The sequence below is a fragment of the Eriocheir sinensis genome, chromosome 36 (genome assembly GCF_024679095.1).
Source record: "Eriocheir sinensis breed Jianghai 21 chromosome 36, ASM2467909v1, whole genome shotgun sequence".
Classification (NCBI taxonomy): Eukaryota; Metazoa; Arthropoda; class Malacostraca; order Decapoda; family Varunidae; genus Eriocheir; species Eriocheir sinensis.
The window spans coordinates 8960381-8988190 of NC_066544.1; the positions used below are offsets into that span (position 1 = coordinate 8960381).

General features: G+C 45.6%; 1 protein-coding gene across 2 annotated transcripts; it reads left to right on the forward strand.

The window, feature by feature from the left end:
• The first annotated feature begins 582 nt into the window (after positions 1–582).
• Positions 583–27724, forward strand: LOC127007731 (fos-related antigen 2-like). 2 transcript variants are annotated; one of them, XM_050878979.1, is made up of 4 exons: positions 583–1043; positions 22638–22812; positions 23301–23521; positions 25394–27724. In XM_050878979.1, exons 1-4 carry the CDS (start codon positions 705–707, stop codon positions 26144–26146), a joined length of 1488 nt encoding a protein of 495 aa, XP_050734936.1. In that variant the 5' UTR covers positions 583–704; the 3' UTR covers positions 26147–27724. The 2 variants fall into 2 exon arrangements, with proteins under 2 accessions (XP_050734936.1, XP_050734937.1); XM_050878980.1 differs by lacking the exon at positions 583–1043 and adding an exon at positions 8863–9410.
• The last annotated feature ends 86 nt before the right edge of the window (positions 27725–27810 follow it).

A 27810-nucleotide genomic window follows, 5' to 3' on the forward strand; every position in this document is an offset into this window, starting at 1 on the left:
CGAATATTATTAGTCCTGAAGAGGTGATGTTTAGTCTATGAGTGTTTAGGACCGAGCAGAAATGCTCACTTAAAGACAGATAGCGCTTATCGGTGTTGGTGCTTAGCCTAACGTAAGGGTTGCCTAGACGGGCCACCTCACACACTGGCTGAAGACGTTACTTGTGGCCGGATTTTCCTTCTCACACGCTGATCTCCACACCGACAAGCCTCCCGTCAACTATACATCACATTACACGCAGTACTCCGTACCATAACCTTCGCGTTGAGGAATAACGCCTAATAACACAGGGTCTGACGTCACTGGCACATGACCAAGGCGAGGCTGACGTAGCTTCTATTTTTGGATACATGTGACGTCACAGGAGGTGGGCGGTCCCTTGTCATTTTGTTTCGGTTGCTGATGATGACAAGATACCTCGCTGGTGCCCAAAACATGGCTCTCGCTTATGAGTATTGTATGGGTAGTGAAGAGACACGTACTACGGGTGTATATAAAGGGAGATATAAAGGGGTGGTAAGATTTCGGGTGAGATTAAAGAGTGGGTTGAACATAAAGATACGAGACGAACACTGTGTGCGGGTAGAGGCAGAGCGAATGGCTGGGATATAGGAGCGAGTTCCCCAGCCGCGGCCAGGCAGTGTATGAGTCATCGCAGGAGGGGGAGGAGCTCTTTCTAACGTTTGAAGTGACGCCACCGCCCCATGTTAGTCAGCGACTCAGACCAGGTGACTCGAAGGAAATTCTCGCAGCGTGAGACGAGGCCACCATCGCCAGTCATGTTCACTCGCTCCCAGGCCGCCGCCAACCCCACTTCGACGGCGAGGACTGTTACCTCATCCCCGCTACCCTTCACCACAGCCTCCGTCGTGTCTGGAGGAGGAGGAACCGTCACCACCCACAGCACTACAAACAGCACCAGCGACGCGGCCTCCAGTGTCAGTCTAACTATCACAGCTGTCAATATTCCGGACAGCAGGGACGGCTGCATCACCACCATTTCCACCCCAGTACTTGACACCCCGACCATAACCAACTTGGTGGTGAGTAAACTCTGCCCCGCTCCGTGTTGTTTGTTTGTTTTAGGGATTGTTAGTGATAAGTTACCTGTTGGGGGAGCTATAGAAGGGGTAATGGGTGGCTATAGATAAGTTATTGCGACCCGTGTAGGCGTGTGGGAACTTTCCCGTTTGGTTTGTATACACGTGTCAGCCTGCGTGTGTATGTATGTATGTGTGACGTAATGTGGTTATTCGAGACACTGGCAACATAACGCCTGGATGTGAAGATACAGGTGTGAGAGTGGTAGTGTTTGGAGTACCCTGTGTTAGGTGCAAGCTATGCATTTATTAGTGAGCATAAAGGGAAGACTGCAACAGCCAGTTGACAAAAGAGTACATCCTAGACAGCCCCACGCGTGGCTGCCAGCCGTACGATCCGTCTAGCATGATGAAACTAGAATTTTGACAAGCCAGTCACCACCACGGAATACCTCACGTCCCTAAAACAGACATCAAACAAGGAACAATGTCCTTGGTTTGATATTTTGACCCAGCTCTCCCGCTGCTTGACATTTTCTCCTAGTGAATTTCGTCATGAAGGTGAAAACATAGAACTGATGCAGTTTCTAATGTCAATAATGATTACGTTTGCCATCCTTGGCTGTTGACGTGAAAGCTGAACACCCCAGAGGCTCTATCCTTGTGGTCTAGAAGCTTCGTGTTTGGTTTTAGCAGGTTTAGCCTTGTTTTGAGTACACAGGTGGTGGTGGTAGTGGGTGCCTTGGTGCGGGAAGGGTGTGGCTGGCGGGGGGGTTGCCATGAGTGCAGTTTGGGACCCCAGCACAGCACTCAGCCACAATCAATATAACCAGTCGCGCCAGTCTGCTGCTACACTCCAGAACGAACCCTTTTTTTTTTTTTTTTTTTTTTTTTTTCCAACGTCTGTCTGGCGTCTCAGGGAAGCAACCTGAATTCCACGTCATGCTCAGACTTCGTCGCGTACCGAAACCAATTTTGTATAAGCAAGACTACATCCTCTTCTTGTTACGTACTCAGATCACATGATTTGTTGTTAGGGGGATCGCGCCACGCTGTACCATTATTGCGTCATCAAAGGACGCGGCGCCACTGTGTTACACCATGAGTGTCAATGCACCTCACCAAGTAGTAGTAGGAGGAGGAGGAGGTATGGGCCGCACGTGGCACTTCATCCTACTAGAACCACACCCGGAAGGACGGTTATCTCTCATGGCACCCCCTGACCTGCACTGATCGAGCGAGGAGCGGAGGGGGAACATTGCAAATTGACCCAGAGCCTCCGAGACACAGATATTGGCACCATGACATAGCAGGTTGTAGGAATCGCATACAAAGTCTTTGGCAACACTGCCGTACACACGCCAAGCTGGCACCACCGCAGGCTGAACACCACACACACACACACACACACACACAGCTGATAACGTCGTCACACGGAAATGCATATAATTTGTCGCAGCATTTGTAACAATGTAATGACGTAGATTATAAGAAGGAAAATATGACAAGGACCGTCAGGAAATATAAATAAATACAAGGTGGCAAGGAGAGGAGGAAAGAGAGGTAGGAATGGAGTGCCTCAAAGCAAGAATGTTGAGAATCCGATTAAAATTATGATGTAACCTGGAAGAGAGAGAGAGAGAGAGAGAGAGAGAGAGAGAGAGAGAGAGAGAGGAAAACTAAAGATTGTAAAACTAAATAATGAGAAAATGCAAACCATACCCATAAGGAGAAAAGAATGATGTAAAAGTAAATAAACAATGAGAAAGAAGGAAACTATATTCATGAGAGAGAGAGAGAGAGAGAGAGCAGCAGCAGCAGCAGCAGCAGCAGTATCCTTCACAGTCCTGAGCACACACAGCAATCGTAACTGCAAGGAAACACCACAGTTCCTGGATTTGATAAAAAAAAAAAAATGCGTGTCGTGTGGCTAGGCGGAAGTAGACACGTAACACACAAAAGGTCCTCGAGGTAGAATTATAACTAACGAAATTTAAAAAAAAAATGCAGATAGAATGGAGTAGACTGGGCTGTGTAGATTCGGTTATATCATTAGGTGAGGTTAAGGTAGATCAGGTGAGTTAAATCGAGTGAGGATAGAGAACTAGGTAAAGTTGAATTTGAATAGTATGATTAAATATTCAAACTGACAGCTGACTTGCATATAAGACCAACCGGTTTGCTTCACATGAGCTGCACAAGAACCTTCAGACACTATATTAGAATAACGATATTTTCAAGCATTAATTATATGTGACTTTCATTTTTTTTCCTTAAATTGACGTGTTTACATCCGCTATTCAACGAAATTATTCTGGCAGCGGCGCGTTCAATGTCAGTGCAGCACTATTTCTTTGTTTCTTTGTCTAGCGGCTATTTTCGTACGTAACATGACGATTTAGTGTAAATCCAACACGTGTTTACGTCACGAGGGAGGAGGAGGGAAGATAGGCCAAGGTAAGGGAGAGAGAGAGAGAGAGAGAGAGAGAGAGAGAGATTAGGATTAAAGGGAACGGAAAGAGAGGAGAATAGGTGCGCTTCCTTAACTCTGTTCTTACCATGGAGTATAAAATACAGCTTTTTATCTCCATGGTTCTAACCTACCTGCATTTTTTAGAAGATTAAATTCGTATTCTTCCGTATTTCATATATATATATATATATATATATATATATATATATATCTATATATATATATATATATATATATATATATATATATATATATATATATATTTCACACACGGTCAACATTTATTTGTGTGTGAATACATTTTTTACAAGAGAAATGTGAATTAATGGGTGTGATGCTTTGTAGAGAGAAGTGAAAAGAAGCAAGGAATGAGTTTTGCGTGGGAGGAGAGAAAGCATGCAAAGGGTGAAATCATTAACCAATTACAGGCGTGCAGTGTGTATGTGTGAAGGCCAGACGTTAGGAGAAGTCTGAGAGTTGTATTTGTACCCTGGAAGATAAGAAAAAAGAAAGGACGATGTAGGTTAATAGCGCATCTTGAATAAATATATATATATATATATATATATATATATATATATATATATATATATATATATATATATATATATATATATATGTCAGTAATTGAAAATATATGTCAGTAATTGAAAGTGTAGACAGGCAAAGAATTTTGAGTCATCAAACGTATACCTGAAAAAAAACTGACATATATGCAACGGTTAGAACAGGTGAAGGGACTTACGAACGAAGCGATACCAGGAGACGCCCACTTCCATATATTGCAACGAAAGACAGGGTGTGCGGGTTGGGGGCGAGATGAACCATTAGTCAGTGAAAGAAGAACGTAGGGAAAAAAAAAAATGTTCGCAGTCATGTACTTGAAGACGGTTGACGGTAAGGGAAGTGAGAGTTGGGGGCGAGATACATGAAACCATTAGTGGGTGAAAGAAGAACGTAGCCAAAATATAAAAAAATAAAAAAGTAAAGAAGCGTTTGCAGTCATAGTATATAACTGAAGACGGGGAAAGTACATTGAGACATGGAGGCTAGATACATATTGAACCATTAGTCATTGAAGGAAGAAGAGCGTAGCAAAAATAAAATAAGAAAGAAACGCTCGCCATCAATATTATACAACTGAAAAGTGAAGACGGCTGAGTGACTGGTGGGTGAGAGGTGAGGGGGAAAGGTTAGAAGGGTGAGTGAGGGGCGTGGAAAGGGGGGGTGGGGGTGGAGGTAAAGGCAATAGTAGCGTGTGAGCGAAGTAGTGCAAGGTGTTATTCCACGTCGTTACCTTCACATACAAGGCCCTCATTACAGGCCCATAAGACTCCCTTAACCACCGCTTGGGAGACACGGGGGCAGGAAACTGGGGAGAGAGAGAGAGAGAGAGAGAGAGAGAGATTCATGAAGAATTATGATAAAAATGAAAGATATATGGAAGAAAAAAAGTCTTACAAAAAATTGAGAGAGAGAGAGAGAGAGAGAGAGAGTCTTGAAGAATTATGATAAAAAATGAAAGATATGGGAGAAAATAAATAATTAAAAAAATGTCTTGCAAAAAAATTTGGAAAAAAATAAGGAATACAGAGAAAAAGGGAAGAAAGGGGAAGATGAAGACGAGGAAAATAATGAGAGAGAGAGAGAGAGAGAGAGAGAGAGAGAGAGAGCACTGCACTGGACCCCCTGTTTTAGGTCAATGCATGGGCCTCCTCTCATCGGTTGCCTAAAATGGGCGATGACGTAAACATTAACAGTTGTAGGTGTTGCTCTTATCACTATTACTATTATTATTATTATTATTATTATTATTATTATTATTATGAGAGAGAGAGAGAGAGAGAGAGGAGAAGACAGACAAAAAAGGAAAAGAAAGTGAATGTAAAGGGCGGGGGGGGGGAGAAATTAAAGGAAACAAAACCAGATAAGAGAGAGAGAGAGAGAGCAGGTAAACGAACATAGGAACCAGCCATCACGTCATGCTTCTCAGGTGAACTCCTCCTCCTCCTCCTTCCTCCTCCTCCTCCTCCTCCTTCCTCCTCCTCCTCCTCCTCCTAACAAAGAAACAAACTTGGATGACGGGACATCTGACGCCACCTACCGAACGAGACACGTGCTACTGAAGGTGCGGGAGCCGGGGAGGGAAACCATTATGAAAGAGAAATAGGGAGGAAAGAAATAAAGAAAGAAGGTCGCACATGTATCCACGCCTCGCCACGCCACGCCGCCGCGCCCTCCGCAGAAAAGACCAACAAGCCATATTTAGCACAGTCCCAGAAGGAGGAGGATGGGGGGGTGGGGGGGTGATGAGGGAGCAGGGGGTAGAGGTAGGAACTGGGGGTCCGCGTGGGGGGGTAAGGGGGAGGATGAGGTGGCCATTGTGAGCTAAACTTGCAGGTGAGCTAAGCAGGATAAAGGGCGGGGCGAGATAGGTAGGTGTGTGTCCATGTGTCCGTACTGTTAGGTTGGTTCAGGTATGTCTGTTGCACCTGGATCGAAGCGTCACCTATTGTTTTTGTTTCTGTTTTTTTTTTATTTTTTTTACCATCATCAGCGTTTTTATTATTTTCATTCACTCAGGAAAAGGGAAAGGCATGCCACTAACGCTCTCAAGTATAGAAACTGAGTGTAGGCGTGTTTTTTCTCTACCTTTGTTTTACGTATTTATTTTAGTCGGTTATTTTTTTCTTCTTTCTCGTACACACGGACTGCACTGGGCCCCCTTGTGTGTGTGTGTGTGTGTGTGTGTGTGTGTGTGTGTGTGTGTGTGTGTGTGTGTGTGCTTTGTTGGGGACGGTAATAAATCAGTGTGGGGGGACGCTTTTGAAATGGTGTTGGTCCTCCTTGTTAGAGAGAGAGAGAGAGAGAGAGAGAGAGAGAGAGAGGCGTACTGAAATAGAAATACATACCAAACAAGCCTGTGATCCAAACTCGGAGGCATGTCTAAATTTAGCGGCTGAGCGAAATGAAACAATTAAAACAAACCTTTACCACGAGAGAGAGAGAGAGAGAGAGAGAGAGAGAGAGAGAGAGCTGTGGCAGTTAATTAAAAAGTTATTGAAGGACAAGATATTTTTCGATGTTGCCAAGATGAGAAGATCGACAAGATTTATGAGTGAGTCCACGATTTATAATTTGCCTCTCCTTCCTCTCCCTTCCTCTCCTTCCCTCTCTCCTCCCTTCCCCTCCTTCCCTCTCTCCTCCCTTTCCCTCCTTCCTCTCCCTTCCCCTCCTTCCTCCTTCCTCCTTCCTCCTCTCCTCCTTCTCCTCCTTCCCTCTCCTTCCCTCTCTCCTTCCTCCTTCCTCTCCTCCTTCCCTCCTTCCTTCCTCCTTCCCTCTCTCCTCCCTTTCCCTCCTTCCTCTCCCTTCCCATCCTTCCCTCTCCCCTCCCTTCCCCTCCTTCCCTCTCTCCTCCCTTCCCCTCCTTCCCTCTCTCCTCCCTTTCCCTCCTTCCTCTCCCTTCCCCTCCTTCCCTCTCTCCTCCCTTCCCCTCCTTCCCTCTCTCCTCCCTTCCCCTCCTTCCTCTCCCTTCCCCTCCTTCCCTACAACAGTTACGGCCTTCAAGAATAGATTAGACAAGTGTTTTGAATCCAACCAGCAACTAAGATATTACTCATTGTCGTAATAACGTTAAGTTCTTTCGAATACTGGTGTCCTTGTCCGCTTTTATCGCCCGGTTAGTGGTAGCAGTAATGGTAGTTCTTTCCTCTTTCCTACATAAATTCCATGCAGTTTTTCCATGCTGCATGGTTCTTTTTCCTTTCCTGCCAGCTTTGGCTGGAGGGATCGGGGGTTGGGAGGAGCCTTCGCCTTTGCTGTCCTTCATCTTCCACCTTTGATTAGATAGTTAGTGTAGCTTGTCACAAACAACCTCGTAAGGACCAGCAGGTCTGCTGTTGTTTGTTCTTCCTTTGTGTTCCTTTGTGTTCCCTCTCCCTCCACTTAGTTCTCCCCAACCGTCCCCTTTCTTCCCAACCCATCCCTTCCCCTCTTCCCCACCTTCCCTCTCTCCTCCCTTCCTCTCCCTTCCCCTCCTTCCCTCTCTCCCTCCTTCCCTCTCCCTCCACTTAGTTCTCTCCTACCGTCCCTTTCTTCCCATCCCATCCCTTTCCCTTCTTTCCTTCTCCCTCTTCCCCTCCTCTTAGCTCTCCCCTACCGTCCCCTTTCTTCCCATCCCCTCCCTTCCTTCCTTCCCTCTCCCCTCCCTCTCCTTCCCTCGCCCTCCATTTAATTCTCCCCTACCCTCCCCTTTCTCCCCATCCCCTCCCTTTCCCTCCTTTCCTCTCCTCTCCCTTCCCTTCCCTTCCCTTCCTTCTGTCTCCCTCCACTAGCTCTCCCCTACCATCCCCTTCCCTTCCTGTCCTTTCCCTCTTCACCAGACTCCCCCTTTATCCTCCCTCCCTCTGGCTCACCTTCCTTCCCTCTACCAGGATTTCCCTTTCACCTTTTCCCTTCCCTCCACCTCCTTCCTCTTCTCCCATCCTTCTCCCCTCTATTTGACCCTCCCTTCATCCTGTCCTCTTCTCCCATTCTTCTCCCCTCCGCCTTGTTTCCTCACCCCGTCCTTTCCCTCCACCTCCCTCCTCTGCTCTTATCCCTTTCCCCTCACCTCATCCCGTCCCCTCCCTCCTACTCCCTCCTCTTCCCCAATTAATTTCCCCTCTGCTAGCTTTCCCCTTCCTCCATCCTCTCCCTCCATCTCCCTCCCCTTCTCCCATCCGTTTCCCCTCCACCTGTTTCCCCCTTCATCCCGTCCCTTCCACCTCCCTCCTCCCATTCCTTTCCCCTCCACCTGGCTCCCCTCAAGCATACACCTGTACAAAGCCAACCCCCTCCCCTCGCTCCCCTCGGACCTTCCTCTGACACAGCTCACGCAAACGTCTGGGCGCCAATATAACCGTGAAGAGAACCTTGAACGAGAGGAGGAGGAGCCAGGACAGAGGGAGGGCTGGAGGGGCAGGGGGTTGGGGGTTAAGGTAAGGGGGGCAGCAGCGTCGGCATGGCGGGTGTGAATGAACAGCGTCAGGGAACTTTTAAGGTAACGCGGGCAGGTTGACCCATTATGGGGCGCGCGGCCGAGGGTTGGGGGCCGGGGCGGGGGTAGGAGGGCATCGCTGAGCCGCCCGCCTTCCGTACCCACACGCCCATGACGCCGTAAAGCAGCAACACCCTTATTTTGATCGCTGCCTTGACCGAATAAGGCCAAAATGTGTGTGTGTGTGTGTGTGTGTGTGTGTGTGTGTGTGTGTGTGAGCGCGCGCGCCCCCGCCACAGGTTCTCAGAAGGCTCCCCGCCGTGAATCAGCGCGCCTCTCCGCCTGCATTACTCCTCGCCGGGCTTCTGGGAATATTACACACTCTAGCCTGAATCGTTGTGAAATTCCTCACAGTAAATATGGCACTATAGAAAACGGGAAGCGAGCGCATGCGCCCTAGTGGTGGCGGGAAGGTTGGTGTGCCAGTGTCGGCGCGGAGCTCAGTGTGTCAGCAGGCTACCACATGACAGTGCCTTGGCCCTGCCCGCGTGTCGCCCTCCAGTGCCCCAGCCATCCTCACTCTCCCGCGCCTTGGTGCAGTGACAACCCGTCCAGCAGTGAACCCGCGCCCCTGGATCTGCTGCCACGCGTGTTATTCGTCACGATACGTGGATTATTAACTCGTCAATAATGTCCGAAGATGAATTCTTGGCACACGCCTTACCCTAGCACATCCCAGGACCTGCGCCACTACCACCAGCAACTCTATCACCAGCAGCAACATCAACAGCACCACCCACCACCACAACAGCAGCAACAGCAACAGCAGCAGCAGGCACATCAACAGTCCTCTTACCACTACCACCAGAACCTGCAGCAGCTTCAGCAATACCAGCACCTGCACCATCAACAGCAACAGGTACAGACTCCTTCCGCTACCGCAACTGCCACATAAGGGAAATAAGCTGGTGTCTCGAACTCGCGTCGCAACCCCTCTCGTGCATATGCCTCCAAGCAGTGTACAGTACTCCTCCTTTCGGCCACAGAGGGATCGACATGTCTTTGAAAACTTTAAAGCCCTCACATCTATCGTTGCCGGATTATCGTACTCAGAGACTCGTATTTACCTGTTTCTGAGCCATAACTATTGCTAAAAAACACCAATAATTAACTATTTTAACGATAACTATACATAAAGGCAGTTATTGGGGTCGTGGAGGCAGTTTTTGGGTCGGAAATCGGCAAACAGAGGTGGCTGAGTACGATTATCTGTCAACGCTGCTCACATCACGTTGAAAATTCCCACTTCGTTTAAATCCCCAACGGTGATGCTCCTCTTTTTAACCCCAGACGGATGGACACTTTCGAAAATTTAATCCCTCCCTCTACGTTGAACCTTCCCTCTCTCTTGCAATTTCCTCCAGTGGATCGGTTCCCCTCTTCTCAGCCCAGTGCAGGTCATTGAAAACTTAAGCCACGCGCCCCTAGACCTTTTCCCCCTCGCCGGGCTTATCAGCACCCAGATCTTCCTTGTTGACACACGTGCGCTCGGGCATCGATCACGACCCAGCATACCCGCAGGACACACACACACACACACACACACACGCGGCGCCGCTCCCACCACCACCATCATCAGCTAGCCACGCCGCCTCGTCCACAACACCCTCAGGAATATATCAGTGGTGGTGTTGTATCATAGTGCTGAGTGACTGGTGTGTATCATTGGCCAAGTTTGATAGATTTCCGTTAACATTTTCCTGGCCATTGCCCGGATTTCCTTGGTCCTGAGTGGTCATGGGGAGGGGATAGATATTTAAAGCAATGTTTGATAGTTTTCCTCTGAATTTTGTGGATCGTTCTTTATATCCATTGTCAGTTCGATTATTTTACGATTTAAATTTTAACCTGACGATGCTGGGTGGTTTTTTTTTTTTTTTTTTTTTGAACACGCGTCATAATTTTTACGATCCGCTAGAACTGACAATTTAGTTTTTGATATTTTGAATCGTAGCACTACTTAGAGAAAAAAAAAAGTTGCATTTTTTTTACATCCTTGAACCGGCGCCTTAAAACTAGTTAGAACACTGTCTAAATACGAAAACATAACTGTGTGTATGTGTGTGTGTGTGTGTGTGTGTGAGAGCAGTAGCCTTTATAGTGGTGCTGTTCGGCCTGTCCTCACGTTACCTGTGTGATTCAGGACAGGTATCGGCGCGCCCCGGCCTACCAGGAGTGAAACAGGATAGGCAGTGGGAGGGCGGGTAGGCAGGTGGGTGGCAATGGTGGTGGTGGTGATGGAGATGGTTGTGATAGTGGTAAGACTGTTCATACTGACCCCCTGTTGCTGAGTAGGAAGACTTGGGGCCAGTTTCACAGTTCCCCATGATTGGTTAGTAAGCTCCCAAACCAATACCAGAAGCTTCGAAATTTCCATGTAAAGTGTCTGGTGTTTATATTTAAGTTCACAAATTTGATGAAACTATACGGGAAAAGTCTTGTGGATTTAGTGTGGCATCGAATACCTCACCATTTTGGACTGTATGGGATTCTATAGTTCGGTTCGGGCTGTTACGAAGACACTGTGTTGGACTGTGAAATCGGCTCTTGATCATTGCGACGGAGATGAGCACCGAGGCCACGCGCAGCTTTAGCGTATGCCCCCTACTTTACCTTTACCTTTAATTAGAGGAACCTCGTAAGATGGAAAGCTTTTATGACTGATTGGCTACTTTTTATAATTATGTCAGCAAGATTTTTGATTTATTTCGCGAGTGTGTAGTGTTGTTCAAAAGAGAGAGAGAATATATCACACCACAAATTCTCAACCTTGGAAGAAGAATCATGCGTAGAAAGAAGAGAGGGAGAGAGAGAGAGAACGAAGAAACGTAGGAAAACATGAATGAACGAAGAGGAAGAGGAGGAGGAGGAGGAGGAGGAGGTGGAGAACACGTGCGAGGAGGAGGAGGAGGAGGAGGCGGAGGAGCACGTGTGTGAGTAAATCAATGTCAGCTGAGCAAAGACGTGTTTATACAAGTTACACTCAGACAGACGTTGTGAAGGAGCTGCAGGGAGGGGAAGGAGAGCCTGGAGAGGAGCAAGCGGATGATGATGACGAACAGCATTGCCAGATTATCGTACTCAGAGCATTGTATTTACCGGTTTCTGACGCCTAACTATTGCCATGAAACATCAGGATCTAACTCTTTTAACTAATTATAAATGAGTTTCGTTATTGGAGCCCAGAAGACAGTTTTGGGGTAAGAAGTCGGGAAATATAAGCGGCTAAGTACGACACTCTGGCAACGTGGATGATGACAGTGAAGATGTAGGAAACGAACGAGACGGAACAGAAGGTTGAAGAGGAGAAAGGGAAGATGTAGTGGTGGAGAGCAAGGTAGAGAAGAAATGAAGGAGAGAAGAGGAGAAAGGGAAGATGAAGTGGTGGAGAGCAAAGTAGAGAAGAAATGAAGGAGAATTGGAAGGAGGAAGAGTAGGAACAGAAGCAGAAACAGAAGTACAAGCAAATGTTAACGGAAGACGAGAACGAGGAGGAGAATAGATAAAATAATACGTAGGAGGAGAATAGATAAAGCAATACGTAGAAGAGGAGGAGGAGGAGGTGAAGGAGGCCAAATAATTTATGAGGTCGAGGAGTTATCAGTCGACCCCCAACCTTTGTCCCCTCAACTCCTCCACCCCCCAACACTCCCCCGCCTCCTCCTCCCCTCCCTCTCCCCTCCTCGCGCCATTGTCCCAAGCAGAGGAAACAGCCGTCTTATCGCCCAGACCCAAACCTTCGCCTCCACGACAACGCGACCACTCTACTGGCCCGTCTTGACCTCTTGCTTTGCTTGTTACGACTGTTACTCCTGCTGATGATGCTACTGTGTTTCTCTGACTAGGCTTACTGCTGTTACTACTATTACTGCTACTACTCCTACTTATAATTACATATCTCTTAGTTCGTTGACAAATGCGATCTCTACTGTATACTTCTGCTATTACGAATACTACGAAACCTATACTGCCATTACCACTACAAGTTTAATTAAATACCAGGTAGTGTTAGATACTGCCATATTCATACTACTACTACTACTACTACTACTACTACTACTACTATTTTCATATACTGTACTACGTTAAAGCTAGTGTTCTCTCTTTTTCCATAATCATTAAATTTGGAAACTATGTCACCCGTTTTTTTCTCACTACTACTGCTACTACTACTACTATTTTCATATACTGTACTACGTTAAAGCTAGTGTTCTCTTTTTTCCATAATCACTAAATTTGGAAACTATGTCACCCGTTTTTTTCTCACTACTACTACTACTACTACTACTACTACTACTACTACTACTACTACTACTACTACAATACTACTTACACCACCACCACTACCACCGCCCACTTAATCAGAGCCCATAAAATCGGTATCTCCACCGGAAGTTACAAAGTCTGAAGGGCCAGTTAGCTCTCGAAATCTGATACGCCACCTCCGCCGCCGACGCCTTACCCCCCCCCCCCCCCCCCAGCAAGGAGAGATATGAAAGTGAAAAGAATAGAAAAAAAGAAAAATATATAAGACAAACGTTGAGTTATTTAGTTGTCATAGTTGTAGTTGGTGAAGTTATTATTACTATTATTATTATTTTATTTATTTGGGTGTTACGAACTTACGAAGGCGACTATGGGATTTGTGTAGTAATATAAATCTCTCTCTCTCTCTCTCTCTCTCTCTCTCTCTCTCTCTCTCTCTCTCTCTCTCTCTCTCTCTCTCTCTCTCTCTCTCTCTCTCATTCAAGGTAATGTGAGATATTCTCAGTGTCTTATGCAATGATTGTACTCGCCGACCGTGTGTATGTGCGTGCGTGTTTGTGTGTGTGTGTGTGTGTGTGTGTGTGTGTGTGTGTGTGTGTGTGTGTGTGTGTGTGTGTGTGTGTGTGTGTGTGTGTGTCAAATTAACTCTTGAGAACATTTGGCGAAGTGCAATAAATGGAAGAGTCGTAGTAATAGTAATAGTAGTAGTAGTAGTAGTAGTAATAGTAGTGGTAGTAGTAGTAGTAGTAGTAGTAAGAACCTCATTATAGATGCAGAAGTGAGGAGAGAAAAGAGAAGGAATAGGTGTGAGGTGGGTGGGTTTCGAGGAAGAGGAGGAGGAGGAGGAGGAGGTGGGAGGAGGCATAGAGGCGTAAGGGGGGGGGGGGGTCGGTTTCGAGGCGGGGGGGGGGAGAGAGAGAGAGAGAGAGAGAATAGTGCCAAGACTCATGTGCCCTAGTCAGGAAATCTCACCGCCTTGACTCACACGAAGCGGCGGAAACGAGTGGGCGGCAGAGAGAGAGAGAGAGAGAGAGAGAGAGAGAGAACGATATGATGGCCCTATTCAGCCTCCAAAGCACCTCCTCCTCCTCCTCCTCCTCCTCCTCCTCCTCCTTTAATTTATATGATCTTTTTTATAGCCCTTCTAAGCGTCTTTATAATTAAGTTCCCCACATCACTATTCCTCCCTTTAATTGCTCTCTTCCCCTCTCCTACCCCCTTCTTCCCCCTTCCTTCTACATCGCCTCCTATTGTTTGTCTCTCCAACCCTTTTTCAGACTTTTTTTCTCTCTCCGTTTTGTTTCTTTTCTCTTTTCCTCTTTTCCTTAGTGTTCGTTTTTGCAGTCTTTTATTTTTTCTTTATTTCTCTTTAAGTGTTCGTCTTTTCAGCCTTTCTCTTTTCCTCTTATTTCCCTTTCTTTCCTCTTTTCTCTTTCTCGTTTTTTTCAGATTTTCTCTTGTTTCCTCTTATTTCCTTCTTTTCTCTTCTCTTTTTCTCTTCCTCTTAACTGTCCGTCTTTTCAGCTTTTTATTTTATTTTTTTATTTATCTCTTTTTCTCTTTCTCTAAGTGTTCGTTTTTCCACCCTTTCTCATTTTTCCCTCTTATTTCTCTTTCTTTTCTCTTTCTCTCTTTCTCTAAGTGTTCGTTTTTTCACCCTTTCTCATTTTTTTCCTCTTATTTGTCTTTCTTTTCTCTTTCTCTAAGTGTCCGTCTTTTCATCCTTTCTCTCTTTTTCTCTCATTTCCTTTTCCCTTTTTCTCTTTCTCTAAGTGTTCCGTTTTTAAGTCTCCCTTTTTTCTCTTTCTTCTTTTTCCCTTTTCTCTCTCTCTCTCTCTCTCTCTCTCTCTCTCTCTCTCTCTCTCTCTCTCTCTCTCTCTCTCTCTCTCTCTCTCTCTCTCTCTCTCTCTCTCTCTCTCTCTCTCTCTCTCTCTCTCTCTCTCTCTCTCTCTCTCTCTCTCTCTCTCTCTCTCTCTCTCTCTCTCTCTCTCTCTCTCTCTAAGTTCGTTTTTTTTTCAGATTTTCAATTTTCTTTTTCTTCTATTTATTTTCCTTTCTTTTTTTTTGTCTTCCTCTTAGTGTTTATTCTTCTTTGTGTTTAGTATTTGTTGTCTTTTTTTTCTTCTTTTTTCCTGTGAACTCGATTATTATTCTCTTTTATTTATGTATTTCTGGAGTCGCCCTTTCTATCGTTCTCCTTTTCTTTATCTTATACATAATCTTCCTTTTATCAAGCCGCTTAATTTGTCTTTATCTTGATCCTTCCTCTTTCTTCGTATCACTATTTCCTTTTTATTCTTTTATGGTTTCTTCCTTTTCCTCGTTTGTATAATTTTATCTTTTTTATGTTCTCTTATTCTTTATTTATTCCTTCCTTTCCTTCCACCATTCTTTTCTATTATTCTTCACTATCCTTATTTTCTATCATTTATACATTTTCTTCTTTGTCTTCTTATTCTTTACTCCATTATTCCTTTATTTCCTTCCTCCATTTCCTTTTCATTTTTCTTTATTATCCTTTATCCTTATCGTCATTTGTCTATCTTCGTTTTGTCCTCATTCTTTCATTCTTTATCCTTCCTTTCCCTCATTTCTCCCTTTTGTTCTTCTACTCTTTCTCCCTTTTTTCATCTACTTCCTCTTCTATTCCTCTTAAAGGTGACTGTTCCCTCCTCTTTCCCTTCCGTCCCTAGTTTTTCCTCCTCTTTTCCTTTCCTTTGCGTTACCTTTTCTCTTCCTTCCCTCAGTGTGCCCTTCATTCCATCACTCACTCTCACACTCTCTTTATCTACCTATTTATCTATTACGGCTGTATTTCCTCCTCTATTCACCCTAATCTATTTTTCTTTCACTTATTTTCCTTTATCATCCTCTCCGTCATTTATCTATCTCCCTTTTGCCCTTTAATGCTCTCCTCTATACCTTCCTTTCCGTTACTTATCTATATTTCTCCTATTTTTCTTTCCTCCATTTTCATCTAGTTCCTCTTCTGTCCCTCTAAATCACCTTAATCTGTTTTTCTTTTAATTATTTCTCCGTCATTTATCTATCTCCCTTTTGCCCTTTTATTCTCTCCTCTATTTCTTCTTTCCGTTACTTATCTATATTTCTTCTATTATTCTTTCCTTTTATCTAGTTCCTCTTCTGTCCCTCTTAATCGTCATAATCTGTTTTTCTTTCAATTATTTTCCTTTATCATCCTCTCCGTCATTTATCTATCTCCCTTTTGCTCTTTTATTCTTTCCTCTATTCCTCCCTTTCGTCCTATTATTATTTCATCCTTTTTCATCTAGTTCCTCTTCTCCTAATCGTCCTAATCTGTTTTTCTTTCACTTATTTTCCTTCGTTAATTAAGTCTGCTTCGGGTTGGTCTCTCCTTTGTTTGATTCCCTTTAGTCCCCCTTTATTGGCCTATCCCTTATTCATTTTTCTCATTAATTATTGGTTCTCTTTCTCTTCAGTGTCTCCCCTACTTTCCCACCCCTCCCTTTCCCTTCCTTTTATTTAACCTCCTTATCCCTCTACCCTCTACTTCCTTTTCCATCACTCTTTCCCTTTCTTCTATTCATTCCTCCCTTTCCCTTTCCCACCATTCCCTTTCTTCTCTTTTCACTCCTCCTCTCTCCTCCCTTTTCCTTACCCACCTTTCCCTTTTCCTCTCTTTACTACGTCTCTCCTCCTTTTCCCTATTCCGTAATCGTTTCTTTATCCTCCTCCTCCTCCTCCTCCTCTTCCCTCCCTTGCTTTCTTCATCCCGTCTAGCCCCTTTCCTCATCCCCCCCCTCTTCCTCCTCCACATTATTCCTCCACCTCCTCCACTTCTCCATACGCTTCCCCCACTCCCCCCACCTCCTCCACCTCTCCGTTCTCACTTCCTTTTCTGCCTCCACTTCCACTTGCACCACCTGCCGTAACCTCACCCCCCTCCCACACCCTCCACACCCCCCCCGCTCCCCTATCCATTTCCTCCTCCACCTCGATAGCTCCATTTTCCTATTTCTCCCTTTCTTTTCTTCCCTTACCTTCCCTTCCCTTTCTTCTACCTCTTTCCTTTCCTTTCCCTATACCTTCTCCTTTCCCTTTCTTTTCTTCCCTTCCCTTCCCTTCCCTTCCCTTTCCCTTCCCTTCCCTTTCTTCTACCTCTTTCCTTTCCTTTCGCTATACCTTCTCCTTTCCCTTTCCTTCATTCCTTGCCTCCACTCCAGTACAATTCGCTGCCCCTACACCCCCCCCCTCCTCTCCCCTCCTTTTCCCTCCTTTCCCTTACTCCCCTGCTTTTACTGGTACCTTCCTCCCCCTGACACACATACATCTTATCTCCCATCCCTATCACCACCACTACGATAACTTCCCCTTTTGTTCTCCCCTCCCTTCACCCCCCCACACAATCCCCCTCCACCCCAAATTCACCAGTACCATATCTCCCCTCTCCCTTCGTTATCCCTCCCCACTTCTCCCCATTAAGACTCTTCTATACCTCACCATAACTCCCTCCCCTTCTCTCTTCCATCCTCACCTACTCCCCTACACCCCACCCCCCTTTATCTCCCTACCCCAAGCCCTCTTCTTTCCCTCATTTTCCCCTCTCTCCCCACGCTATTCACCCCCAACTCCCCCATCTACTCCCCCACCCTGCCATGACCTTGCCACTGCTACAATCAGGGCCGAGGGGAGTGGGGGGGGGAGGAGAGGGAAGTAAAGAGGGGGGGGGCTAGGGTATGAGTCACTGGGCCCTCCTCCTCCTCCTCCTCCTCCTCCTCCTCCTCTTCCTCTTCTTCCTCCTCTTCGCAGCTGATAAAATTGTTGAGGTGACGTGACATGACCTGCTTATATACCCACCCCCACCCCCTCCCATCCCCCACCCTTAAACGTACCCTCACTTATCCCACAACATAGCATCGCCTCCCCTCCCCTCCCCCCCCCAATCCCCCTGTATGCGTGACGTCACTCAATGTATTTGGGTGATGATGTCATAGGGGAGGAGGAAGAAGGGGGTGAGGGAAAGTGAGGGAGGGAGAGGAGGGGGTACAGTAGGGGGCAGGGCCAGGAATAGTGCCTCCTTCACCCTCCCCTCCCCCCAATCTCCCCCCCAACACCCTGGCTATCCGCCCACCTCCCCCTCCCTACTCCCCCTACCCATCCATCCATCCCCCCCCACCACACCAACACGTAACCTCAGTGTAAGGGGAAAGAACAGTAATAACTAAAAGGGGAAGGTCGTAAATATAACGGGAAATGAGGCTTAGGAAAAGAGGAGACGGAAGAGGGGAAAGGAAGTGATTTAAGTGAGAAGAATTACAAGAAGAGAATTATAAGAAGGTTGTGCAGTAGAAGAGATGGCGATACGTATGGTAAAGAAAAACCGTTTCAAAGGAAAAGGCAGTGGGAAGGGGTAAGAAAGTAAGAGAGAGAGAGAGAGAGAGAGAGAGAGAGAGAGAAGATATACAAACGACAAAAAGGAAGAAATCATGAAAATACAATATAAAAGGAAATGGTGATAAATATAAAAAATAAAAAGTAGAATCAAGAACATATCACAAAAGAAAATATGGTAATTCGTATACTAAAGGGCAACAGTAACAAAGGGAAGGACAATGGGAAAGAGTAAGCAAGAGAGAGAGAGAGAGAGAGAGAGAGAGAGAGAGAGAGAGAGAGAGAGACGCACAAACACACATACAGCGATAGAACAACAAACACTTCGGGCGGGAATAAGTTAGTTAAGAATAATGAATAGAAAAAAAGCCCGACCAAGAATAACTCTGAGTCACTCCGGCTTGTAAATACTGCTGACAACGAAGAGCAAATGCGACCACCACTTGACAGACACAGGCGATTACTAGAAGATGAATATAGTAAGAGGATTGTTATTACCGGCCACAAAAAGAATTGATTGATGCATATTGTCAACGTAAATAAATAATTATATAGCTAATATTTTAGAAGTTTGACAGACACAGGCGATTACTAGAAGATGAATATAGTAAGAGGATGTTTATTACTTGCCACAGAAAGAATTGATTGATGCATATTGTCTGAACGTAAATAAATAATGATATAGTTAATATTTTAGAAGTTTGACGGGCATAGACGATTACTAGACGAGGTATATATGGTAAGAGGATGTTCATTACCGGCCACAGAAAGAATTGATTGATGCATATTGTCTGAACGTAAAGAAATAATGATATAGTTAATATTTTAGAAGTTTGACGGACATAGACGATTACTAGACGAGGTATATATGGTAAGAGGATGTTCATTACCGGCCACAGAAAGATTTGATTGATGCAAATTGTCAACGTAAGGAAATAATGATGTAGTGAATATTTTAGAAGTTTAACAGTTACCAGATAAAGACGGTTACTTGAAGATGAATATAGTACGAGGATAGTTATTACCGGCCACAGAAAGATTTGATTGATGCATATTGTCTGAACGTAAGGAAATAATGATGTGAATATTTTAGAAGTTTGACAATTGCCAGATGAAGACGGTTACTAGAAGCTGAATATAGCAAGGGGATGTTTATTACCTGCCACAGAAAGAATTGATTGCTGCATTTTGTCTGAACGTACGAGTATAAAAAAATAATAATGTAGTAAATTCGTTATAAGTTTGACCCACCATTTGACAGACATAGACGATTACTAGACGAGGTATATATAGTAAGAGGATGATTATTACCGGCCACAGAAAGAATTGATTGATGCAAATTGAACGTAAGGAAATAATATTGTAGTTGGTTTCTTATAAGACTGACCCACTGCCTGACTGACATAGACAATTACTAAAAGATGTATACAGTAAGAGCATGTCTATTACCGGCCACAGAAAGAATTGATGTTACTGATGAATACTGTCTGAATGATGTAGTAAATGTATTAGAAATTTGACCCAATGCCTGATGTACACGATTCCTGGAGGATAACTAGTAGAGGATGTTTATAATCGGCCACAAAGAGAACTGACGTCACCGATGGATAGTCTGAACGTAAAGAAATAATAACGTAGGAAATGTCTTCAAAGTTTAACCCACTGCCGGAAGTATACGAGAACTAAAAGATAAACATAGAGAGAGAGGATGTGTTGAATCGGTCTCAGAAATAATGGATGATGTCATTGATGTGTATTATCTGAACGTAAGGAAGTAAGAATGTAGGAAATGTTTTAAAAGATGAACGAGAGACTAACATCACTTTCGTAAGCAGTGATAGTAGTAGCAGTAGTAGTAGTAGTAGTAGTAGGAGTAATAGTAGTAGTAGTAGTAGGAGGAGGAGGAGTAATAGTAGTAGTAGTAGTAGTAGTAGAGAGACAAATATAAAAATGACATACAAAAAAATTAATATAAACGAAAGGAGGGCTGGTAGTTGCAGTAGTAAAGAAAGAAGGAAAAGAAAAAATGGCGTAATAACTATAAATAACATATTATTAACCGGCTTTGCAGTATGAATGTCAAGATTATTATTAAAGTGTATTTTTATGAATGCTACATCAACTACGAAGGAAAAAAAAAAGAAAGGAATGTTATCAGTTTGTTGACTTGGTGTGAAGGAAACCAATCTGCGTGTGTGTGTGTGTGTGTGTGTGTGTGTGTGTGTGTGTGTGTGTGTGTTAGCTACGTGTACACAGACCTTCGTACACATGGTATGAAGTGAGCCGTGTGCATCTTTTATTAACACACACACACACACACACACACACACACACACACGAACGGGGCAGTGAGAACTAATAATAGGAAAATACTGAAGCCTGACCCCGCCTGTGTGTGTGTGTGTGTGTGTGTGTGTGTGTGTGTGTGTGTGTGTGTGTCCTCAGGTATCACACGGGTCTGTCTGGAGGACCTGAGGGCAGTGTGTGGTGCGGGTCGCCCACTCACAGATACTGGAGGTTAGCTTACATGCGATACGGCGATAGTGACTGATAAGATGGGTGATGATAAGGTCTCTCTCTCTCTCTCTCTCTCTCTCTCTCTCTCTCTCTCTCTCTCAAGTAAATAGGTTTGCTGCATTATTTTCTTTGTATATAATTATTTTTTTATTTACATTTTTTTACTCATTTATTTATTTACTGTGTACTTATATATTTACTTTTGCATTCATATATTTATCAAAACGTACATTTATTTATTTGTTTGTCTATTTATTTATCCATTTATCGTTACATTTTTAGTCTATTCACACTAACACAGTAACACTTAACTTCCTATCATTCCACGTTCCTTATCGTGAACTTGGTCATGTGAAATCTTCGAACTATGATTGTTCTGTTTTAAACGTTATCTCTGTGTGAAGTGGCGTCGTTACGAGTGGAGGGTAATAGTTTCTACAAGCTATTGGAATTACACGTCTTAGAGCTCTCGAAGACTCTTAGGATTCACGCTATTCACGCTATCATGACGTAAAGCTTCTATATGTCGATTCTACAAACTTTCCGGATTATGATTCTCAACTTGTCAAAGCCAAAGGTTCACTATCATGAGCAAACAACTTTAGAAACTGTGTGTGTGTGTGTGTGTGTGTGTGTGTGTGTGTGTGTGTATGCCCGTTTTTCTGTTTGTTTCTTTGCATTGCCTCGGTTTCTCTTTCTATCCATTTCTGTGATTATATGTTTATCAGATCCTTTCTAAGTCAAATCTTAAGGGCTTATGCTACGGAGATGAGCACCGAAGCCACGCGCAGATATAGCATATGCCCCAACCATACGTACTCTCTCTCTCTCTCTCTCTCTCTCTCTCTCTCTCTCTCTCTCTCTCTCTCTCTCTCTCTCTCTCTCTCTCTCTCTCTATCTATCTATCTATCTATCTATCTATCTATCTCTATCTATCTATCTATCCATGTGTCTGTCTATATATAAGAAAGTATCACATGCATTAGCTAGGTACATATTTTCAGCATCCTCACACATGCCTTCACGTAATCCACCCCTGTCCCATTCCCCCCTTTCCCCTTCCTTCCCGTCTCCTCCTTGGTGATGGGGCGTCCCGCAGGATGTCAGGGATGGGTGGAGGGAAGGGAAAGGTTGGGGAGGGGCTAGTGGAGACAGGACAGGATAGAACAGGGCGGAGCAGGGCAGGACAGGAAAGGGGAGGGTAGGACAGAACAGAACAGGAAAGGAATGGGCAGGGCAAACAGGGCAGGGTGAGAATGAATAAGGTGTAGACTGTAGAGGGTTTTTACGGCTCTTGACCTTCAGAATATACAACACAAGGATGTATGTGTAATGTATTAGTCAGCCCTGGATGTTGAAAAGAAAGAAAACGTGGATAGAAAAAGCCTACTGTTGTGTCATCTCTATTTTTATTAGTTTGTGTATAATCATTTTGTCATCGTGTGTGTTGCAGTGATTTTGTATGTCCTAATTCTCAACGTGCTGTAAAGGTAAATTTAGGTGTGCGCGTGACCTCGGTGCTTATCTCTGTCACATTAGCCCTTGAGCCTGTCGTGATATTGATTTAAGATGGCATTTATTTTCCTCCATGAACACCGAACTAATGACACTTTTTGGTCGGTATTATAAGACACTTTTCGCTTCTCACATCAGCTATTTCTAAAGGCCAAAGAGGGGGTCAGTTGGGTTCTAATGAGTGTTTCTTTAAATTCATGGTACAGAAGAAGGGTCAAACTGCTACCAGGGTCATAAAACAACTCCTGGAAATGCCCACAACTCCTACGAAAGCCTTGTCAAATATATGTTCTTGGGAGGTGAAATGTCTTATAATATGACCCTTTATATTTTCCCTAAGCACTGTAATGAATAAGTAGGCAATTCGTTTACATTCAGAACGTCTTTTTAACCGAGTATTTTCCTTCTCCTGCAGCTGAATTCCTTGGAGGGTGTGCACAGCGGTGTGCCCACCCGCACCACGCCCACGCTGACGCCCACCACCCTGCGGAACATCGAGCAGACCTTCCTGGAGCTGTCGAGCGTGCAGCCCCCCGAGACCCACACCAACCAGGCGGGCTTCGTTCCTCCCCTCGTGCAGCCCACATCAGGTGAGCCCATTGTTGTTGTTGTTGTTGTTGTTGTTGTTGTTATTATTATTATTATTATTATTATTATTTATTTATTTATTTATTTATTTTATTTATTTTTTTTTTTTTTTGATTGGAAGTTAAGAATGCAAGTCACAGACAGTTTTTTTTCTTTTACCTCATCTCATCTCTTCTTTTTTGTGTATTCCTGATTTTCACTCCCTTTCCTCTATCCTGATCACACACACACACACACACACACACACACACACACACACACACACACACACACTCACACACACACACACACACACACACACGTTATATCTTCTATTTTCTCCCTGTTCCCAATCTCTCTACCTCTCCTTTAAACCTCATTCTCTCCTCTAAAATACGTCCCTCCAAAATAATCCAGTAACCACTTGTCTGTCTCTCTATCAATCTATCTATCTAACTATTTATCTCCCTTCATCCCTCCTCTAACCGCCCTCTCTCTCCTCCTCCGTCAGGCAACACGTACGTCTCAGTGGACAGCAAGTGTTGGGGCGGCGGCACCCTAACACAGATCCCTCACACCACCGCCGCCTCAACCGGAGTGCATCTGAGGGCCCCGCCTGCCGCCCACGCCGCCAACTCGCCGCCCGCGCCCCTCACCATGCCCTCACAGATCTCCCAGCAGCACCAGACCCAGCGTAGGACGGGCGGACGCAGACCCATTAAGGACGAAAGGGTGAGTTGAAGTAGTAGATGGTGGAGGACAGAGATAAAATGAGTTGAAGGAGTAGTGCCAGAAAAAGAAGTGGCGAGCAATAAATTTTAGGTTATGAAGGTCCTGTGTTATAGAGAAAGGCGTTATGTATGGAATGGAGTGTGTTTCAGGCCTAAGTAGTGTAAGGAAGGGTGGCTGTTAGATAGCAAATGTAAGGTTATGAAGGTAAGGCGTTGAAGAGAAAGGAGTTGTTTTGTATTGAATGGATTTGGGTTGAAGGAGACTTTTGTGTGGGTTTCAGGCCTTTGTAGTGTCAGTAAAATTTGTGTTAGGTAATATTGAAGGTCCTGCGTTGAAAAGACAGTCGCTTTGTATTGAATGAGTTTAGGTTGAAGGAGACTTTGAGTGGGTTTCAAGTAGTGGTAGAGAGAGATGTGTTTGGTAATGAATGTAAGGTCGTGAAGGTTCTATGCTGAAGAGAGACGTTACGTAAAGATAGATCATACGCGTTTAGTCTTGGTTTAGTTAACGAACAAAAAGTGGCTGTTACAATTCAATGAAGAAAAATTTAAAGACCTGCACCTTGAGAGGGATATCCAGCACACCAATACCACATATGGGAAACACTGCACTATCCACCATAGAGCCAGAGAACGACCTGGGAGTATATGTTACCAGGCTACCAGAAAAGCCAAATCAGTGCCAATCGCAGCGGACGGGTTAAGAACAACACCATAAGGAAACTACAGGAGTCCAGTTACCTTACACATATAGCAGCACGTGAAGGCAAAACGAAAGGGAAACCGAAAGCGAAAGGAAAGGGAATCTGTCTATCTATCTAGTGTTGAGAGGTCATATACGTTGTTGAGTGTGAGGGTGTGCGCCGTAAGCAGGACAGGATGTTTGTCTTGTTGTGCCTTCCCTTCTGCTGATAGTGACCGAGAGGCGGAGGATGTGGCGAGGGGCATGAAGACTCGTGATAGTGCTGGTGGTGATGGTGATGGTGGTGATGGGGATTCTTGTGTCGGGAGAAGGCAGGAAGAGAGGGAGAAAGTGAGGGTCGAGATAGACTCATCATCATTATCATAATTTTTCTCTTCTTTTTTGTTCTTTCTCTTCTCCTTGTTTTGTCTCCTCCTCCTCCTCCTCTTCCAAATGTTCTTAATCATAATTCCAAAAATAGCATTATCTCAATTCTTAATCTCCTTCTCTAAGTATAACCCTCCTTCTCCTCCTCATCATCAGCAGCATCTCCAGTCTCTTAATCCTAATCCGTCTAATCCTCATGTAATTCTCCAGCTCTTCCTCCTAATCCCATTTCTTATCCTAATCCTAAAGAACTGTAATGCACCTCTCCATCTCCTTCCTCATCTTCATCATCCTAATCCTAAACTCTCGTAATCCCAGTCCTCTCCCCTCCCTCTTTATCATCCATCCTGCCAGTCACTCTGTGTGGTCACCTGCCGAATGAGTCAGTCAATGAATGAATCAGTCAGCAAGGCCTCTGTGCCCGCATGATTCACCCTCTGCTTGACTCATGTGACGGAGGACACGAGTCAGCATCAGTAGCAGCCACTTGTATACTTATCACCATGGCCAGGTTATCGCCGCGTCCCTTCCCCTCTCTCCCTCCCTCCTTCCCCCCGTCCGCTGGTCCTCGATATAGTGTAGGGTGATCCCTGGTCTTGGTTTAGTCACTGGAGGGTTTGTTGTAGGCTCCGTCCATGGTGTAATGTTGAAGTAATTTAATACGTCCTGTAGTTTTTTTATAGCATGGTTTAGTGTTTCACATTTCCTGTATTGTGATTCACTTTTCATAGAGTACGTAGTGTTGTTGTTGTTGTTGCTGTTGTTTGTAGCGCCCCTTCATTGTTCTGTTCTTCCTGCCCACAGATCACCGCGGAGGAGGAGGAGCGGCGCTCCCTGCGGCGGGAGAGGAACAAGCTGGCTGCGGCTCGGTGTCGTAAGCGGCGCCTCGACCAGACCAACATGCTGCAAGACGAGACGGATGAGCTGGAGGACAAGAAGTCTGAGCTGCAGACGGAGATCCAGCTCCTGCAGCAGCAGCGGGATGAGCTCGAGTTCCTGCTGGCCACGCACAAGGCCGTGTGTCGCCGCCGCGTGCAGTCAGCCGCCCCCGCCCCCGCCGTGACCACCGCAGTGCCCACCAGCGTGGCGCCCGTGTCCGCCGCCGCCACGATGGCCAACACGCAGGTGCGGGTGGTGAAGAAGCATCAGCCTTCCGTGCTGGTGAAGGAGGAGCCCATGGAGGAAGAGAGTGTGCAGGTGCAGCCCGCCGCCCCCCCAACCACCAGGCCGCGCCGACCCACCAGCCTCAACGTGGCGCCCGTGGCCCTTCGAACTCCCTCCGTGGCTGACCTCGGCGTGTCCATCGAGACGCCCTCCGCCGGCCTGCGTGGCCTCAACTTCGACTCCATGATGGAGGGCGGCACCGGCCTGACGCCCGTCACCAGCGGCACGGGACTCACGCCGCTGCACACCGGCCTCACTCCGCTCTCCACGCCCGTCGTGTCGGCGCCCTCAGGCTCAGTCTCCAACTCCAACAACTGCGGCACTCAGCAGCGGTCCTCCTCCTCTGACCTCTCCTCCCCTGAATCTGTCCCGCCCAAGCTGGTGTCCCTCTGAGGTTCGTCCCCTCCCCTCTCCCCTTCGTCCACCCCCTTGCCACTCCCACCCCACGCCCGTGAAGGCTAGTCCCGCCGCCGCCATTGACACAGCCGCGGGTCCTGTCCTGTGCCCCGTGGCCGCCCTCACAACTTCGTCATTCAGCAAGTCAGCAGCAGGACGTTTCCGGAACTCATCATCCGTCAGGAACACTTAGCGCCCTCCCACACCACCCTCCCACACCGCGCCCACTCTTTGTGCCCCGTGCTTTTGACAGGGGCGGGGCAGGGCGTGGCGTGTGGGTGGCGGGGTGCAGGGCATACCAATCACGCGGCGCCCCCATGCAGTGATCACTTTCTGTACTATGCAACGAGTCGTAGCAAACAAAAGCAGTTCCATGCAATTTTTCGCATTAAAGTGTTTTTACTTGTTGATGTTGCTTAGTGTAAGGAATATCTTTGTCTTTGTATACTTTCTTTTTTTTGACACGTTGACCATAACATTCACGTCTTGGCCTAGGTAATGTTAGAGTTTTCCTCCCACCAACACCAACACTCTTACCTCCGTGTGTACGTAGCGCAGCGCTCAACCAAAGAAAGAAGGGAAGGCGGCTGGGGCGAGGGACGGAGGGAGGGAAGGAACAGGGACCTTTTCACCCCTTCCACACCTTCCCCTCCCTCTCTCACCCCACACGCAGCCGCAAGGAGTCAGGTTCACGTAAACGGCTTCAGTCTATACGGCAAAGATAATAACTAAACAGTCGTGGGTGCTACTGACTGAGATAAGAGATAAAAGATAATAAGCTCATGGCAAGCTTTTCCTTTTCATCTCCCTTTCTCGATACCTCCCCACGTATACCTGCTGCCTTTCCTTCTCATGTGTTCCTCTTCCCCTTCCTCCTCCTCACTTTCCTTTTTATCCTCTACTCCCACTTCCTTCTCCTCCTCACTTTCCTTGTTATCCTCCACTTCTTCATTCTCCCCTTCTTTCTCCTCCGCCTCCTCCTCGTCCTTTACTTGGCTTCCTCTTCCAATTCCTCTTCATTTAAAGTGTTATCCTCCTATTCCTTCTCCCCTTCTTTCTCCTCGGCTTATTCCTCGTCCTTTACTCTTCCCCTTCTCTTCATTTTCCTTATCTTTCACCCTCACTTCTTTTCCCTTTCTCCTCCGCCTCTTTCTCGTCCTTTACTTCTCCCTTTCTCTTCATTTTCCTTGCTATCTTTCCCTTCGTACCCCTTTTTTTCTCCTCTGCCTATTCCTCGTCCTTTACTCTTCCCCTTCTCTTAATATTCCTTATCTTCTACCCCCATTTCCTTTCCCTTTCTCCTCTGCCTCTTCCTCGTCCTCTTCGTCAGGGGTACAAGGAAGTGAGGATGGGTTTTGTATTTCCGCGGTAGTAGCGTCATGAGCACTTGATAATAGAGTGTGTGTCCCTCGCTGCCCTGAGGAAAAAAAAAAAAAAAACACCACCAGTTACTACTATTGATACGATTAATATTTATAACTAGTCTAGCTTTCGTACATTCATATGATATAAGAAGTCAGATCTATTTATACCAGAGTATTTAGATAATATTTTACAATAAAACGGAAATGCCTATGGTTTGGTTTTATTTGGTATACATGTGTTGTTTGTGTGTGTGTGTGTGTGTGTGTGTGTTGATAGAGGGGGGAGAAAGAAAGAAA

Bases quoted from the DNA above. Each gene is read 5' to 3' on its own strand.
- LOC127007731 (XM_050878979.1), top strand. From the start codon at position 705: ATGTTAGTCAGCGACTCAGACCAGGTGACTCGAAGGAAATTCTCGCAG. The intron at 1,044-22,637 runs GTGAGTAAACTC...CTTCTCCTGCAG, and splicing joins CGACCATAACCAACTTGGTG to CTGAATTCCTTGGAGGGTGT. The intron at 23,522-25,393 runs GTGAGTTGAAGT...TCCTGCCCACAG, and splicing joins GACCCATTAAGGACGAAAGG to ATCACCGCGGAGGAGGAGGA.